Source organism: Geotrypetes seraphini, chromosome 1 (assembly GCF_902459505.1).
Source record: "Geotrypetes seraphini chromosome 1, aGeoSer1.1, whole genome shotgun sequence".
In the NCBI taxonomy this organism is placed as follows: Eukaryota; Metazoa; Chordata; class Amphibia; order Gymnophiona; family Dermophiidae; genus Geotrypetes; species Geotrypetes seraphini.
The window spans coordinates 217,931,201-217,946,532 of NC_047084.1; the positions used below are offsets into that span (position 1 = coordinate 217,931,201).

The following is a 15,332-nucleotide window of genomic DNA, read 5'->3' on the forward strand; positions in this document are numbered from 1 at the left end:
GTATATCCTACTGGCAAATACCTTTCAATTCATTTACCTTCCCCGTTTCTATTCACACCGAAAATGAAGAAATTCAATCCAGGGTAGCGTTATCATATCCCCCGGATGTCACAAAACTAACACTTCGCATCCACTGAGCTCGTAGTAAGTGAGCTACAATATATAGTGTAAGATTTTGGGAATATCTGTCAAAATGGGAATTAACACTCAAATGAAAGGGAATTAACACTCAAATGTACAGATCTTAGACCACACACGCAAAAAAAAAAAAAAAAAAAAAAAAGCATGACGTTAAAACAGTAAACACGCCGTACGCCTTGGCTTCTTCTCTGGTTAGATCCGGCGGCAAAGAGCTGACTCCCCCTCCCCCCCTCCAGCTTGGATCCCTGCCTGAAAAGGAGACTCCCTTCCTACAGCTGCGGCAGCGGTTGCAGCAGCGGCGCGCGCCCCCGCCCCCTGCACGCTCCCCCGCTCCGGCCGCTCGCGCTGTGGCTGGCGCGCGCCTGTGCCTTTCCTCCGCCCCCACCTCGCCGGCGCCTGTAGCTCGGTCCCCGCTCGCGCGCTGCTGCAGTCTCTCGTCAGCCACAAGTTTCCCCCCCCGTCCTCAGCGCCATCCTTCCAGGCTAGATCCTTCCTCGTCGGCGCCCGCCGTCTTCCACGCCAGGTAAGAGAACCGATTCCTCCTCCTCCTCCTCCTCCCTCGCCTAGATTGTTACTGCCGGGGCAGAAAACTCACACTTTCTTGCTCCGGGAAGCTTGGGGTGCCGCTGACAATATTAAATGCCCCCCCCCCTCTCATTGAACAAGCTTGCTCAACATGAGGGGCGATCGGAACCCCCCAGGTACCTACAGAACTGGATCCTATATGCTGGGAAGTGGAAAGCATTTCGACGTGCAAAGCCGATCTTATTTAGACTGGTTCAACTTTAACGGGGCTTTGGGGTGGCGTTTAATTGTCCGCCTAATCGGTACTAGTGGCACCTCGAGCAATTCTATTACGGGAATAGCTACACAGAGAGCAAGCTCTGATTCGCAATCTGTGACTGGGATGGCTGCTGCTCGGCTTTCCTCTCCTTCTCCTACTACTTTTTGACTGTGGGTCGTGTTCCGTGGTTTCCCCCGGCAGGATCACGCAGACCGAGTCCGGTGCTGGGCACAGTGAAAGTCTTTTGACTCCTAACGCTGTAGAAACGACAGGGGAGCAGCAGCAGCAGCTGCCCGTCAACTTAGGCCGGCTCCTTGAAGTTGAACGCCTTTTTTTTTTTTTTTTTAGGAGAAGTTGATGGCCCTGTTTGGTGGGAACGTAAATTGCATTTATTTCGCCTCAGGTCGTGCGGTGGCGAGTGTGGGGCTGCAGGGATGAAGAAGAAACTGAGTCTGCTCGGCGTGCACTTGCTTCTTTTCATCTTCCTGGCGTGGGAGCCAGAAAGGTGAGCCGAATTCTGCTTCCTTTGGGGGAGCCAGAAATATATATTCCCTCTGATCTTCATTGTCTAGTGCTGTAGTAGGTAAAAAAAAACAGCATAGAACATATGTCTGTCTCTCTTACTATCCTTACACGAAAAGAAATGCCCATCCCATGTACTTTCTAACTAGCTTTGGAAATCAAGGGAAATCATGATTTGCCTGGTAAGATACAAGCTAGCAGGCAACTGGAATCGTGGAAATTAAGGCACAATAGAGCCCAAAGTAAAAGCATCCTTTGAGTATGCACTTTTTAGCAATATTCCAAAGGATAGTTAGGATTTAAACCTCTAGGTGGAGATAGTATACAACTCCACAATTGAATAAAACAATAGCTTGGTTTATTACTCAACTTTTTGTACTCTGTGTGTGTGTGTGTGTGCAAGCACGCGTGCATACCCATTTCCCTGAAATATCAGTACTGGGGATAGGTACTCCCAAAATTTACTTCTTTGTGGGTTGGTTTATTTTTTTTCAAACTAATGTCCTTACATATGTGCATTATACACAGTGCACATTTGTTGAAAAGGTTAGCAGTATTTATATATAACACACATTTTCCTGAGCTGGCACATATGCGCACCCCTCAGGAAAAAGGGCCAATAGTTTGCCCTTTCAAGAAAAGTGTGCATAGTACACAATCTTAACTGGGAATATGTGTTTTAAATGACTGCCCATCCCTAATAAATTCTCTTAAATCTAATAATTAGTGTTATAGTCCGCACAGCTCCTAAACATTGAATCAATTGACAGTGTCCCTGAATGCATTTCGGATGTATTGAGATTTATTAAAATTTTTTTTTTTTTGCAGATCTAAATTTTGAGTTCCACAGGCCACATGGACCATATAATATTAACATGATACATGGGGTTTACAAGGACTAGGTATCTTTTAGATGTGTTTAAATTGATCCCTTCATAATGAGTTTGGGGTATTACCTCTGATAGAGATCCTTCCGTTAATTCTCTTATTTTTAAGTGGAGACCAGTGGTGGGGAGGGGTGGGGGTGGGGGGGGGTGATCCTGGTGATTTCTAAGACCTTTATAACTATTTTTAAATATTAAATGAGGCTGCATATACATCTTGTTTTTAGGGCCCCTTTTATAAAGCTGCGGTAGAGGTTTTTACCAGTGAGGTAAATGTTCCAATGCTCTCAGGAATTCTTGAGTGTCAGAGCATTTACCTTTCTGGCCCATGGTAGAAATCTCTACCGCAGCTTTGTAAAAACTAGCGTTAATTAAGTAAGATCAAATATTTACATTTTGAGTTTATTCTTTATAGTCCTGGTCATGTTCCCTTTTGGACTAAGAGCTTTCTTTTTGACAGTGTTCCTATTTCCAGGTAATTAAACAAAGTATGTAAAGTCAGATGGCTAGAATGCTTCTTGGAAGTGATTGGATGGAACAGTTTAAATTGAAGCAACTTTTGTCTATTCCCCCAGCATTTCTGTTGCAGTTTTTGGTGATTCTTTTTGTGTGTGTATATGTAAATTATATAGTGTTATTTTATATTTGGAAATAATCTTTACAAATCATATGCTTGCCGAGAGCATCAAATAGATATACAGTATGGGCTCCTTTTACGAAGGTGCACTAGGGTTTTTAGCACACGCTACAATGCCCCGTGCGCTAACCCCGCGCTACACCAAAAATACTAATGCCAGCTCTATGGAGGCGTTAGCGTGTAGAGCACATGGCAATGTAGCATGCACTAAAACTGCTAGCGCACCTTCGTAAAAGGAGCCATATATTTTTAAAAATTTTCTTAAAATCGATGATCTCTAATCAATCAGATTCACAGTTTAGTATTTATTTAGTTCAATGGATGGTGCAATTGTGGACAAAGTGAAGGGAAATTTTAAGCTTATAATTATAGCACAGATAACAATACTAAAAACTTTCACATATCTCTTTTTGTGTGATAAATCCACAGAAAGATAGAATTCTTTTTTTTTTTTTTGGAGGGGCGACCCTAGATTTCTCCATAACAATGACATGGGGGGGTGGAATCTATGAATATGTATCATTTTGTGGGTTATTTATGTCTTTCTATTGCATGGAATATTTAATCCACTTATACAGTAAGTACTAACATGAGGGACATCCTATACTTTAGATTTCTGACCTCAAAATATACAGTAGATTAAAACTGTATGTTTTGTTTTCTGGGGATTGTTTTTGTCACATTCAGAGCTTTTGATCCTCCATGAATTTATGAACTTGTTTTTCAGGAATCACTAGGATTAAGGTGACAGCATAGATGGAATATGCTAGTCATAAATTTCAGTTGTTACACTCAATTACACCTAATATGCAGTCAGTGTTACTGTGTATGTTAAATTATATTTCAATTTGTACAATATCTGTTTAGTTTCGTGCTGGCTGACTCCGTTGAGGATGAAGCTAAGAATAACACCACAATCTTTACAAGAATCCTCGACAGGCTTCTGGATGGGTATGATAATCGTCTTAGGCCTGGATTAGGAGGTAACAAAAGCACTGATTTTCTATTTTTTTGTTTAAGTATGAACATATTCCTCTTTTAAAACAAAATGGAGTGTAGATTTGTGTTTGTCCATTTCCTGATACAAGGCTACCAGGTATGAATTGACAGCCAGCAGTTTTTTTTCTGTTGTTTTCCATGTTGTTTGTAGGAATTTTCACTTTTGATTGCCCGTTTTCTCATTCACCGATAATGTGCTTGGAAAGAGAGTACACTGTGTCATAAAGACACCACACTCTTTTTCCCAATAGGGTGCATGTACACACACAAGTTTGCACATGCATATTATTTTGTGCATGCGTGGTTGTTCCACCATTGGAAAAGAGTTCATCCTCTTTCTCCATAGGGCACACTAGTATTGGCAAAACATGTTTTGTTTTTCTGTTTGCTTTTATTTGGTAATGACATGCAATGACATAGGATACATTGCTGATATTTGGGCCTGGATTCTGTAATCAACGCTGATTTTTTTTTTTAGGCACCGGTAGGTGCCCTAGCTCAATAAAAAAATCACAGTTTAAACAACTTTTTTAACTGAGTTTCAAGACGCCTTGCCTGCACCATAAAAATGACTGGAATCGTACTTTCATAGGCGCTTTAGACCACCTAACACCGCTGTGAGCATGGCTGATACTACCATGTTTCCCCGAAAATAAGACAGTGTTTTATATTAATTTTGGGTCCAAAAAATGCACTAGGGCTTACTTTTGGGGATGTCTTATTTTTTCATGTAAAACAATTATCTCTCCCATCCTGTCCTCTACCCCAGTTCTTCCTCTTTTCTTTCCTCTCCCCTCCCCATGTGCAGCAGCTATCCGCCCCTCTCACCTATCCCCTTGTGCAGCATCTTTCTATCCCTCCCTCCCATCCCCCTATGCAGCAGAACCCCACCGAACTTCCCACCATGAGACAGACATACCACCACTCTGAGGCCTCCTAAAGCAGCAGGGGTGGGGGGTTGCTGAATCGACAAGTCCAATTTTTTCAACAAATCAGGCAGCACTAGTGTCAGGGATGGAGTCAGGGAGTGTCGGGTGCATTTAGGGAGGGGGCTTTTGGGGGGTCTATCTTAACTAGGGCTTATTTTTGGGGTAGAGCTTATATTAGGAGTATCTTTAAAAATCATGCTAAGGGCTTATTTTCGAGATAGGTCTTATTTTCAGGGAAACAGGGTACCTAAGGAGGTGTGATTCATATCAAAGGTAGGCACCAGAAATGTAGGCCTGGAAAAGCCTGGCTTACATTTCTGGCACCTACTTTTGCCGGAGGCGTGATTCTATACCCAGTGCCATCGTGCGATTGACACGCGATCAGAGGCCGCTTTTGAAATGGCCGCCAACAACAGCACCGGGCCTTTGTGTGTTGTTGCAAATGACAGCCCGTCTACACTAATCAGGTGACAGATTTGAAAGATCAAATAAGAGCCATAAGCCTGTGGATGAATTAACCTATTGGATGGGGGTCTTAGCTTTTGCCCTTGAGATCCATGTGCGGGTTTTATTGTCAGGATATCCACAAAGAGTATTCATCAGCTGCACCTGCACACATTTGGTCCAAGAATAGGGGCTATTTTTAATTATTTTGATTACTCTGAAAACTCGACATGTTTGTAGCCACTGGATTCAAAATTCTGTTTGTACATTTATTGAAAACAAATATAGAAATAGTTTTAAGGATGATCATTGTTTTTGGAGTAATGCATCTGTCCACTTTTATATCCATTTATCTCCAGACTTACTTTTCAAGCAAAATGCATTGAAAACCTATTTGGAAAACAGACAAAAGATTCTTGGCTTTGCTTGACTGCCAGAATGCTTTCTGTTAAAGTTCCGCACGGCAAGGATAGATTTTGGATGGAATCATGGGACTTAATTAATTTTAAATAGATTACCCTCTTCAGAAATATCTAGTGGTGTTAAAATGTTGTAAAGGCTAGATGGGACTATTTGAAAATGGCCCCTCTAGGTCAGTGGTCTCAAAGGAAACCCTTTGCAGGGCCACATTTTGGATTGTAGATATTTGGAGGGCCTCAGAAAAAATAGTTAATGTCTTATTAAAGAAATTACAATTTTGCATGAGGTAAAACTCTTTATAGTTTATAAATCTTTCCTTTTGGCTAAGTCTTAATAATAATACAGTATTGTAATTTATAGAAAAAGAGACATATGATCAAGAAACTGTTTTATTTTACTTTTGTGATTATGATAAACATACCGAGGGCCTCAAAATAGTACTTGGCGGGCCACAAGTTTGAGACCACTGCTCTAGGTGAACAGAAACTTTGAGTGGTGTCTTATAGCATGCATCCTTTTGTCTTCAGCTAGTAAGGCAGGGATGGGCGTGGTTAAGACAGGAAATGAAAAAGGAAGGATCTTAATATACTATGTACTGAAAAGGTAGAGTAGTAACCTACTATAAATCTATATTGATGTAAATTTATAGATATTTTTGTTCCATTTTCAATTAGAAATTTTGCAGGGATTTTCCCTTTAGAAAAATATTCCTGTAGTCACTGGTCTTTCTCAAAGTTGTCCCTTAGGCTATTACTTTTTCTACTGAATTTAGTTTATTTTCATGTTTGAATAGGGAAAGTATTAAATAACTGCTGGGTTAATTTTCAGATGCCATGGTTAGCATTTTTATTTAAATACAGGCCACAGCCATAGAGCGGCATAATTTAAAAAAAAAAAAAACAACAACATCTAAGTCCATTTTGGGCCTAAGTTGCTACTTGCCCAAAGTCGGAAATGTCCAAAGTCCATTCTCGAAAATACATCTAATATATATATTTTTTTCTGAGAATCGTCTACTTTTATGTCTAGCCGTTTGATCGTCCAGACCGCTAAATCATCTATCTTTATACCACATTCTCATCCAAAAACTCATCCAAGTCAAAAATGCATAGAACAAGACCTTTTGGACGTGGGAAGGCCCACAAAATGATGGACTGGACACCCAGACAGGGCAACACAGTAGTGGGGAACCTTACAGGGCTCTTCTGTGAACTTCACAAAAAGGATGCCACATAAACCTCTCATCACAATTCCCTTATAGGTCATGGTGAGCCCCACAAAACACCCTCAAAACCTACTTTACCCACCTGTCTATCACCCCATTAGCCCTTATGGCTGCAGGTGCAACCTATATGGCAGTACAGTAGGGTTTTGGTGGGTGCACATTGAATGCAGTGGTTAATGTGGCTTATGGGCCTGGGTCCTCCTCTCTATGGTTCACTAGCCCACCCCCTAGAGTACATAAGACACCTCTGTGCAGTTCTACTAGGCTTTCCTATGCCAGGTGCTGATGTTCTGGAGGTAGGTATGTACGTTTTTATTCCAGTTTGTAAGCAAGCCTGACGCGAGCAGCTCAGCGCGTCTGACTTGAAGCAGCCATCTTGGAATCGTCTATTCCAGTTTTTATAGTGGGGTGGGGGGGTCAGTGATCACTTGGGGAATGTGTGTGGGTCTTTACTTTGTCCCTGCAGTGGTTATCTGGTCACTTTGGATACCTTCTAGGCACTTAGACCTGTTTTTAAATCGCCTAAGTCATAACGTATAAGCTCCGTCTAGGAAGTCTTGTTGAACTTTTTGGTTATCGCTGTAGGATGACTAAGTCTAGGTCGGCCCACATCCTGCATACCTGCCCTAACCACTCCTTCAAAAATGCCCCTTTTCGCTCTGGGCATACAGCAGCATTGAAAAAGCCTAAGCTGTTTTTAGATACATCTAAAAACTGTTTCGATTATTGGCACTTGAACAATCAAAAGACAGGTCATCCAAGTGCTGATTTAGGCGGATTTTTAGATGTAGGCACTTGGACGACCTATCTTTTTGATCATCCAAGTTCTGATTTAGGTAGGTTTTTAGACGCGTTTCCATTTTGATTATGAACTTCATAACAATTAAATACACCCCCCCTCCTCTGATATTTAGCACTATTTAATCAGCCAGGAATGGCTCCTGACCAGTTAAATAGCATTTAGCTGGCTAACCCCTAATATTCAATGTGAGACAGCTGTTTGTGTACATAGAGACTGGTATGGTATCTCCAATCGACTGGTGCGTGATTGACACATGATTGGCTACTATTTTTTAGCAGCCGTCGATACTGGCACCGTTTGTAGAATCCGGCCCTAACTAGCTGGCTATGAATATTCAGTGCTGGCCGGCTACATTTAGCAGGCAAATTGTACTGCATAAATAGCAGTCCTGCTTTTGCCTGCTGGCTTATATATTTGTAATGCCACAATCTGCAGAAGCAGTGGTACTGAATTTACAAATATAGTGGTGACCACTGCCACTATGCAGATAACTGATAATATTCAGCCACTGTCTATATACTGTAGCTATATCAATATATCTGAAATCAGTGGCGTAGTAAGGGGGGCAGACCAGCCCGAGCGCTGTCCTGTTGGGGTTGCTGGCACCTCTTAGCCCCCCCATGCCACATTCATGCCTTTCCTTCCCTACCACCCCACCCCCACCCTCCGTATCTCTAAATCTTCACCAGCATGAGCAACTTCTCTGGCCTGCTGCTCACGCCAGCCTGGCTCTCCTCTGAAATCACTTCCAGGTTTGCGGGGTCAGGAAGTGACATCAGAAGAAAAGCCAATGCCGGCGCGAATTGCAGGCCAGAGAAACTGTTCATGCTGGCAAAAATTTAAAGAGGGATGGGAGGGGGAAAGGCGGGCACAAGTGGGGTTTGGGGGGGCTGGCGGGAAGAAGCGGGGGGGGCATAGAGGAGGGTGTGAAGTCCACCACCACCTCGGACACCTCCTACCCTTGCTACACCACTGTTTGAGATCCTTTATGCTAGCCAAAATTTATCTGCAGCTATATCAGGTGTTCTCAACCAGTCCTTGGGATATACCAAGCCAGTCAGGTTTTCAGGATACCCATATTCAATATACATAAGATACAGTAAATATGCATGCTTTACCTCCTTTATATACCAATCTATCTTACTCATATTAATTGTGGGTATCCTGAAGATCTGACTAGTTAGGTGTGTTCCAAGAGTAGATTGAGAACCACTAAACTATAGAAATACCAGCCAAATATCACTTGCTATCTACAGACTTAGGTCTGTAAGACTTTTTTTAGTGGCACAGTCCATAAAATGCTTCTGAAAATTCAGTGATATTTTTTATAGATTTAGAAGCTGCCACTCAGCATGCAAACCCTTATCAACATCAGGCTTAATATTATTAGTTGAACAGTTATTTCCTCTGCTGTTGCATCATCATGTTATACTGTCGTTCATTCAAGTCTGAATTATCATTGGGCTATACTCCCTAAAAGATTCTTCTTAGGTATGGGGCTTGCCGACATTTTTTGAAACATTTCTTCTGCTGCTTGCCTGGATAAAAATAAATCATCACTTGACTTTGAAAAATGTTCCAAGAGGTCTGCACATCTTAGCAACCCCAATTAAATATGCTGAATTTTAGGTTTTTCCTCCATGCTCTGGTGCATACTAGCTTATTCATCTGTATTATAATGTACACACAGCTCATTATCCCCTTTCAGACACAGATAATCAGACTACTGATATAAACATTTGAAATTAGATGGCATCAGTGTTTGCACTGATGCTTTAGCATATTCCAAACTATCACCAAGAAACCAACAATCTTCATCTAAAGATAAACTTACACAGACCAGTGCCACAGGGAATGACCAGGGGAGAGAAAGAAATGGGAAGTTCTTACTGGAAACAAAAATGGATGTGACATAGCATTGTACAAAGCATAATGATTTGTGGTATTGAAGGGGACACAGACCTACTCTGAATTCTGTATTTTACAGAATTACGGTCTCGTTAATTGAGAAACGGTTCTTCAGCAAACAAAGATGTAACACTGACTCCTCACAAGACAAACATGTTTTCTTACTTAGAACATCCAATAATAAAGTCCTACAGTACTTACATATCCTGACAACTACTCCTACTATTTAGTATTTCTGTAGCACTACCAGATGCACGTTGAACTGTATATTAAACACTAACAGTAGTATTAAACACAGTACAAGAAGGATAGGGGCAGTAAATAATTGACCTTTTTTGAGGGACAGATGAAAATCCATCTTTGCAGTAGTTGCATTGAAGAACTCTATACTATACCTACTCTCACACACTGTGTTAATATATGCTATTTTGATAGAACCCAGGGAACTTGCACACTACCTAGAGAACTGAATTTGATTCCCCCTGCAGCTCCTTGTGACTCTGGGTGAGTCACTTAAGGGCAAATTTTATAAAAAGCGCCCAAAAATTAGGCGCCTATATAGGCACTGTTCAGCATGATTTAAGTAAAATTGGGTGCTGTTTAGTGAATCACGCTAAGCGGCACCTATTTTGGAGGCACCAATTAAATTGGCCAGCTCCAGGCACAACTAAAAGTTAGGCGCCCATTCGAGCGCTTAAGCACGCTTAAGAACAGTGATTCAGTAAAAAGGTGCCTAACACATAGCCACGCCCATGCCTAACATGCATAGCACCTATTTTTTTGATGGCCACCTAAATTTTTAGAGGCGCCTTGTTACAGAATCGCGTTTTCTTGATAGGCGCCTAGGTTTCAATCAGTGCTGATTAAAAAGCTTAATTGAGCTTGTTATTCAATTTAGATAGGCGCCTATCTAGTTGAGCGTCTCCGAAATAGGTGCCTAACTTTAGGCGCTGGTTACAGAATTTGAGCCTTAACCCTCCATTACCTCAGATCTATATATATAAAATCAGATGTATCTGTCTGTGTGTGGATGTATGTATGTTCCTCTCACCAAGATATACTGTATACCAAGCTCTGTATATATCTCAAACTCCTCACCTCCAATATATAATCCCCAGCTCCTCAGAAGTACCACCTGGGCTCAAAAGTTTTCACTGCCCTAGGCTTTATGTACTACCTCCTCACTGGAGCCGCTATCAATTTTTACTAACAAACTTTACTTTTAAATTTTTATTTAACAACCCTTCTAGCATATTTCTAGGGTACTTAGCTTTTAATTGTGGTCTTCTTTTCAGGGAAATAGGAGCCAACATGTTTCACCTACAGAAGGTTTTTTCAAAGCTTTTCACCTACAGAAGGTTTTTTTCAAGGCTTATCATCCCTTAGCAAGCTTTATACCGACATATCAGACCACTGGATGTTGAGGCTAGAAGGGTTGTTAAATATAAATTTAAAAGTAAAGTTTGTGAGCAAAAATTGATAGTGGCTCCAGTGAGGAGGTAGTACATAAAGCCTAGAGCAGTGAAAACTTTTGAGCCCAGGTGGTACTTTTGAGGAGCTGGGGATTATAAATTGGAGGTGAGGAGTTTGAGATATATACTGAGCTGGGTATATATCCTGGTGAGAGTTTGATTGGTGATTCATACAAGAATATTTATATATAAAAATTGAGTGCCGTTTGGATAAATTGTATGTATGTTCCAGCATAACTCTGAAATGCATGGAGAGATTTCAACCAAACTTGGTATACATATCACTTACTATCTGGGAAAAAAATACTGTGTGGGTAGGAAGGGGGTGACATGTAAAAATTCTCGAAAATGACAGATATTACTGTCTACCGCATAGTTTCAGCCTCGCTCAGATGATTTTCCAGCATAACTCTGAAACACATGGACAGATTTCAACCAAACTTGATATACGTATAACTTACTATCTGGGAAAAATGCTGTGGGGTGGGAAAGGGGGACAAGTAAAAATATTCAAAAACAACAGATATTAGTGTCTAACCCATAGTTTTTGGGCTCGCTGAGATGAATACTGACACTCATGATGCTGTTTAAGTACAAGTTCAGCCCCATAGAGAGGGCCATTGGGATAAATAAATATCCAGGCAACGCTGGATGATCATCTAGTACAAAATAAATACCCGTGTATGATTGTAACCACAGAAAGCCGGTATACCAAATCTCATCCTCTTTTCTTCCCTTATCTATCAGGAAAGTGAACTATATGATACCAAATATCAGGTGTCTAGTTGTACATGGCAATCACAATAATAATAATAATAACTTTATTCTTTTATACCGCCATAACCAAAAGTTCTAGGCGGTTTACACTAAAAAGAGCTGGACAATCAGCGAAATACAATAATACAGTAAAAAAATATAAATATTTGTAAAATAGAATTTCAATAATAAAAACTCACTAAGTAATAAACTATTGAACAAAGTGGTCTTAATTAATTTCCAAAAACTGCAATAGGATAACATAGCTTGCTGAATATGTTTACCTAACCAAGATTGTTGCCTGCCAGATTGAAATGCTAGGGTCCTATCTAAGAAGATCTTATATCTGTACCCATTAATTTTTGGATAAGCAAATAAGTAGAAGTTTCTAGTTTCTCTTGATGGTCTATGCAACACAAAATGAGGAAAAAGGTAAGCTGGAGACAATCCCGATATCAGCTTAAAGCAGATAACAGGAAAATTTGAATAATACTCTTTCCTCCAAAGGCAGCCAATGAAGTAAATGATAATATGGACTAATATGGTCATTCTTTTTTAAACCAAAAATCAATCGAACAGCTGTATTCTGAATTATCTTGAATTTCCTTAGAATTTTTTTTGGGTGCTCCTAAATAGATGATGTTACAATAGTCTAAAATAGATAAAATTAATGCCTGCACCAATAGTCTGAACGATAAAGGATCAAAATATTTTTTTTATGTTTCTTAATTTCCACAATGTAAAAAAAGCATTTTTGTACCACTTAGTTTGTGTGTTCTGATAAATAAGACTGGCTCAACTATTAGGCAGGACTAAGCAGTCACCTAGGGCAGCAGCATTGTGAGGGGGAGCAAAGAACAGCAGCAGTCAAAATAGAATAACAGATCCTGATGTCACACAGACTCAGAGAACCATTAGTTCTTAGTTAACCTGCATTTTTATAGGATGACGGTGTAATGATGATGATTTTTATGAGTTATCAAAATCTTTTAGGGTTCCAGGGTAAAGGCCTGAAGGTAAATTGGGAGTGGAGGAAGGCTTATGCTTCACCTAGGGTGATCACCAACAGCTCTGTTGAGAAATGAACACAAGCTGTATTTGAACTCTTCTGCATTGTCCTAGTGGTGGTATAAACTAGAGTGATGGCATGGCGCTGCTCACCAGCTGAGTGTTCACTAAAACCACAACCATAGGTAGCCCCACCTTCAGGGCCACTAGACCATCTCCCTCTTTGTGCAACTGATCTTCTCATCCAGTGCTTGGACTACCATAGTACACATGGAGTGTTCTCCTGCCAACTCTAGTAAGTATTTCTGTATTCAGATATCACTGTGTGAGTGTGACATTTAGGGCTGTGGTTTGCTGATGGGTCCAATACGTTCTGCAACTGTGCAGAAGAGCAGTAAGTAGTTATTAAGTTTGCTATAACTTTGACTTTGTCGTGAAAGTTAGTCAAATCGTAATTACTCTTTTTTTATTTCTCAGCTTGACACAGACCATATCAATATCATATTGCTGGTCCATCCTCCTGTCTGCCTCATCATAAGTGTCTCAACTCCTGAAGGAGCAAAGAGTTTAAACTAGGGATGCGGAGCTTAAAATCTTCACATCATATTGTTTTCCATATTATGTACAGGAATGTTCATCCAGTTTGTGTGTCTTGGGGGGGGAGGGGGTAGGAATATTCATTATGGACTTTTAAACTAAGATGGGGGTAAAAGCCAACAGTCACCCAGGAGCGGATAGTTCAGTATAGAGTATCCTTGAAGGATACTATTGAAAGCAAGATATTTAGGGAGTCTAAATGGACAGGTTTCAATAATAGTGAAAGAAAATCTGGAGTGTTTAAGAGGAAACCAGAGTAAAGCCAGAGTAAAGGACTCATATCCCCTGTTTTACTAAGGTGTGCTAATCGAATTAGCGCGTGCTAAACACTAACGCGCCCATAAACTAACATGCACGTGTTAGCGTTTAGCACGCGCTAATCAGTTAGCGCACCTTAGTAAAAGAGGGCCATAGTATCCCTGTTATCTTCTCAGCAGCTTATACATACAAGGAAAAACACCATTTGAAGTGTCTGCATACAAATGCAAGAAGTCTAAAAAATAAACTAGGAGAGTTAGAGTATATAGCAGTGAATGATGAGGTAGATTTAATAGGCATTCTACCCAGTCAAAGATAGAAATCTGCTCAGTGTATGTGGAATTGAAATATACTGAGACTTATCAGTTCCAGATTTCAATCATCGATCCTGAAAAAACCTCTCATCTCCTCCCAATCCACCTCACAATGTATTACATTAACTATAAAAATTCAATAAAGTGTGAAAATATCAAAGCACATAAATGCATGTAAATTCATATAGTATGCAGTAATATACATGAACAATCTCAAATACTGAATATTTAAAAAGAACAAATCTGCCAGCACTTATCTCAAAAATGCAGCCTTTGCTCGACAGGACTTGTTTCGCCATATGTACTGGCTTCTTCGGGGGTCTTAGTACTAGGGCTGCTTCATATTCCATTAAAAAAACCAATATACAGTCAAACCTCGGTTTGCGAGTAACACGGTTTGCGAGTGTTTTGCAAGAGGAACAAAACATTCAGCAAACGTTTGTCTCACAAACCGAGTGCCACCCCGATAAACGAGCACTTACAGCTGCAGGCAGCACCGCTTCAAGGAGACGCCTCTTCCGTCCGCCAGCCAGCCTTCCGCACCAAGTGCCTTCTGCACCATATTGGAGAACCCCCGAGCCCACGTAGCCGAGTGCCATCCCATATGCACATTATGTATAATCACACACAATGTCAATCATCGATGTGCGTGTTTATACGTAATGCACATGTGGGATGGCGCTCAGCTACATGGACTCAGGGTTCTCCAACGTGGTGGCTGGCGGATGGAAGAGGCATCTCCTTGAAGCGGCGCTGCCTGAAGCTGTACAGGGACCCTGATGGTTGCGCTCTGCGGGCCACCTACAAACTGCAGCACCTGGCACCCAACAGGTACACACCCCTGGGCCACCCCACGCCACTTCCTCCCATTCCTTAGCACCTTTCAGGTTGTGGAACAAATTGTCAGTGTTGCCATTTTTTTCTAAGGGGGAACTTTGCTTTGATATACAAGTACTTTGGATTACGAGCATGCTTCTGGAACAAATTATGCTCGTAAACCAAGGTACCACTGTACTCTCAAAATTGCTGCCTGATATTTTCTTTATAATTATAATATGATACACTTACTGCAATAACACTGTTTGTAGCTTACATCTTGGCATCTTACTAATGGTGCAGAACATAAAAAAATGCCACACATGCACCATAAATACTACCAGGACACTATCCAAATACGTATGCGCTTGCTCTGAATTCACTACTTAAACTATATGGTAGAATTATGAACAAGT

General features: G+C 40.9%; 1 protein-coding gene across 2 annotated transcripts in view; it reads left to right on the top strand.

Annotated features, from left to right (window-relative positions):
* Nucleotides 1-455: 455 nt before the first annotated feature.
* GABRA2 (gamma-aminobutyric acid type A receptor subunit alpha2) overlaps nucleotides 456-15,332 on the top strand; it is a 140,690-nt gene continuing 125,813 nt past the window's right edge. The window contains exons 1-3 of one of the 2 annotated variants that reach the window (XM_033946165.1): nucleotides 456-664; nucleotides 1,329-1,430; nucleotides 3,836-3,951. In XM_033946165.1, coding sequence (XP_033802056.1) covers nucleotides 1,360-1,430; nucleotides 3,836-3,951 — 187 coding nt within the window. In that variant the 5' untranslated portion in view covers nucleotides 456-664; nucleotides 1,329-1,359. Of the gene's footprint in view, nucleotides 665-1,273; nucleotides 1,431-3,835; nucleotides 3,952-15,332 lie in introns of both variants that reach the window. The other variant, XM_033946156.1, reaches the window with a different exon arrangement.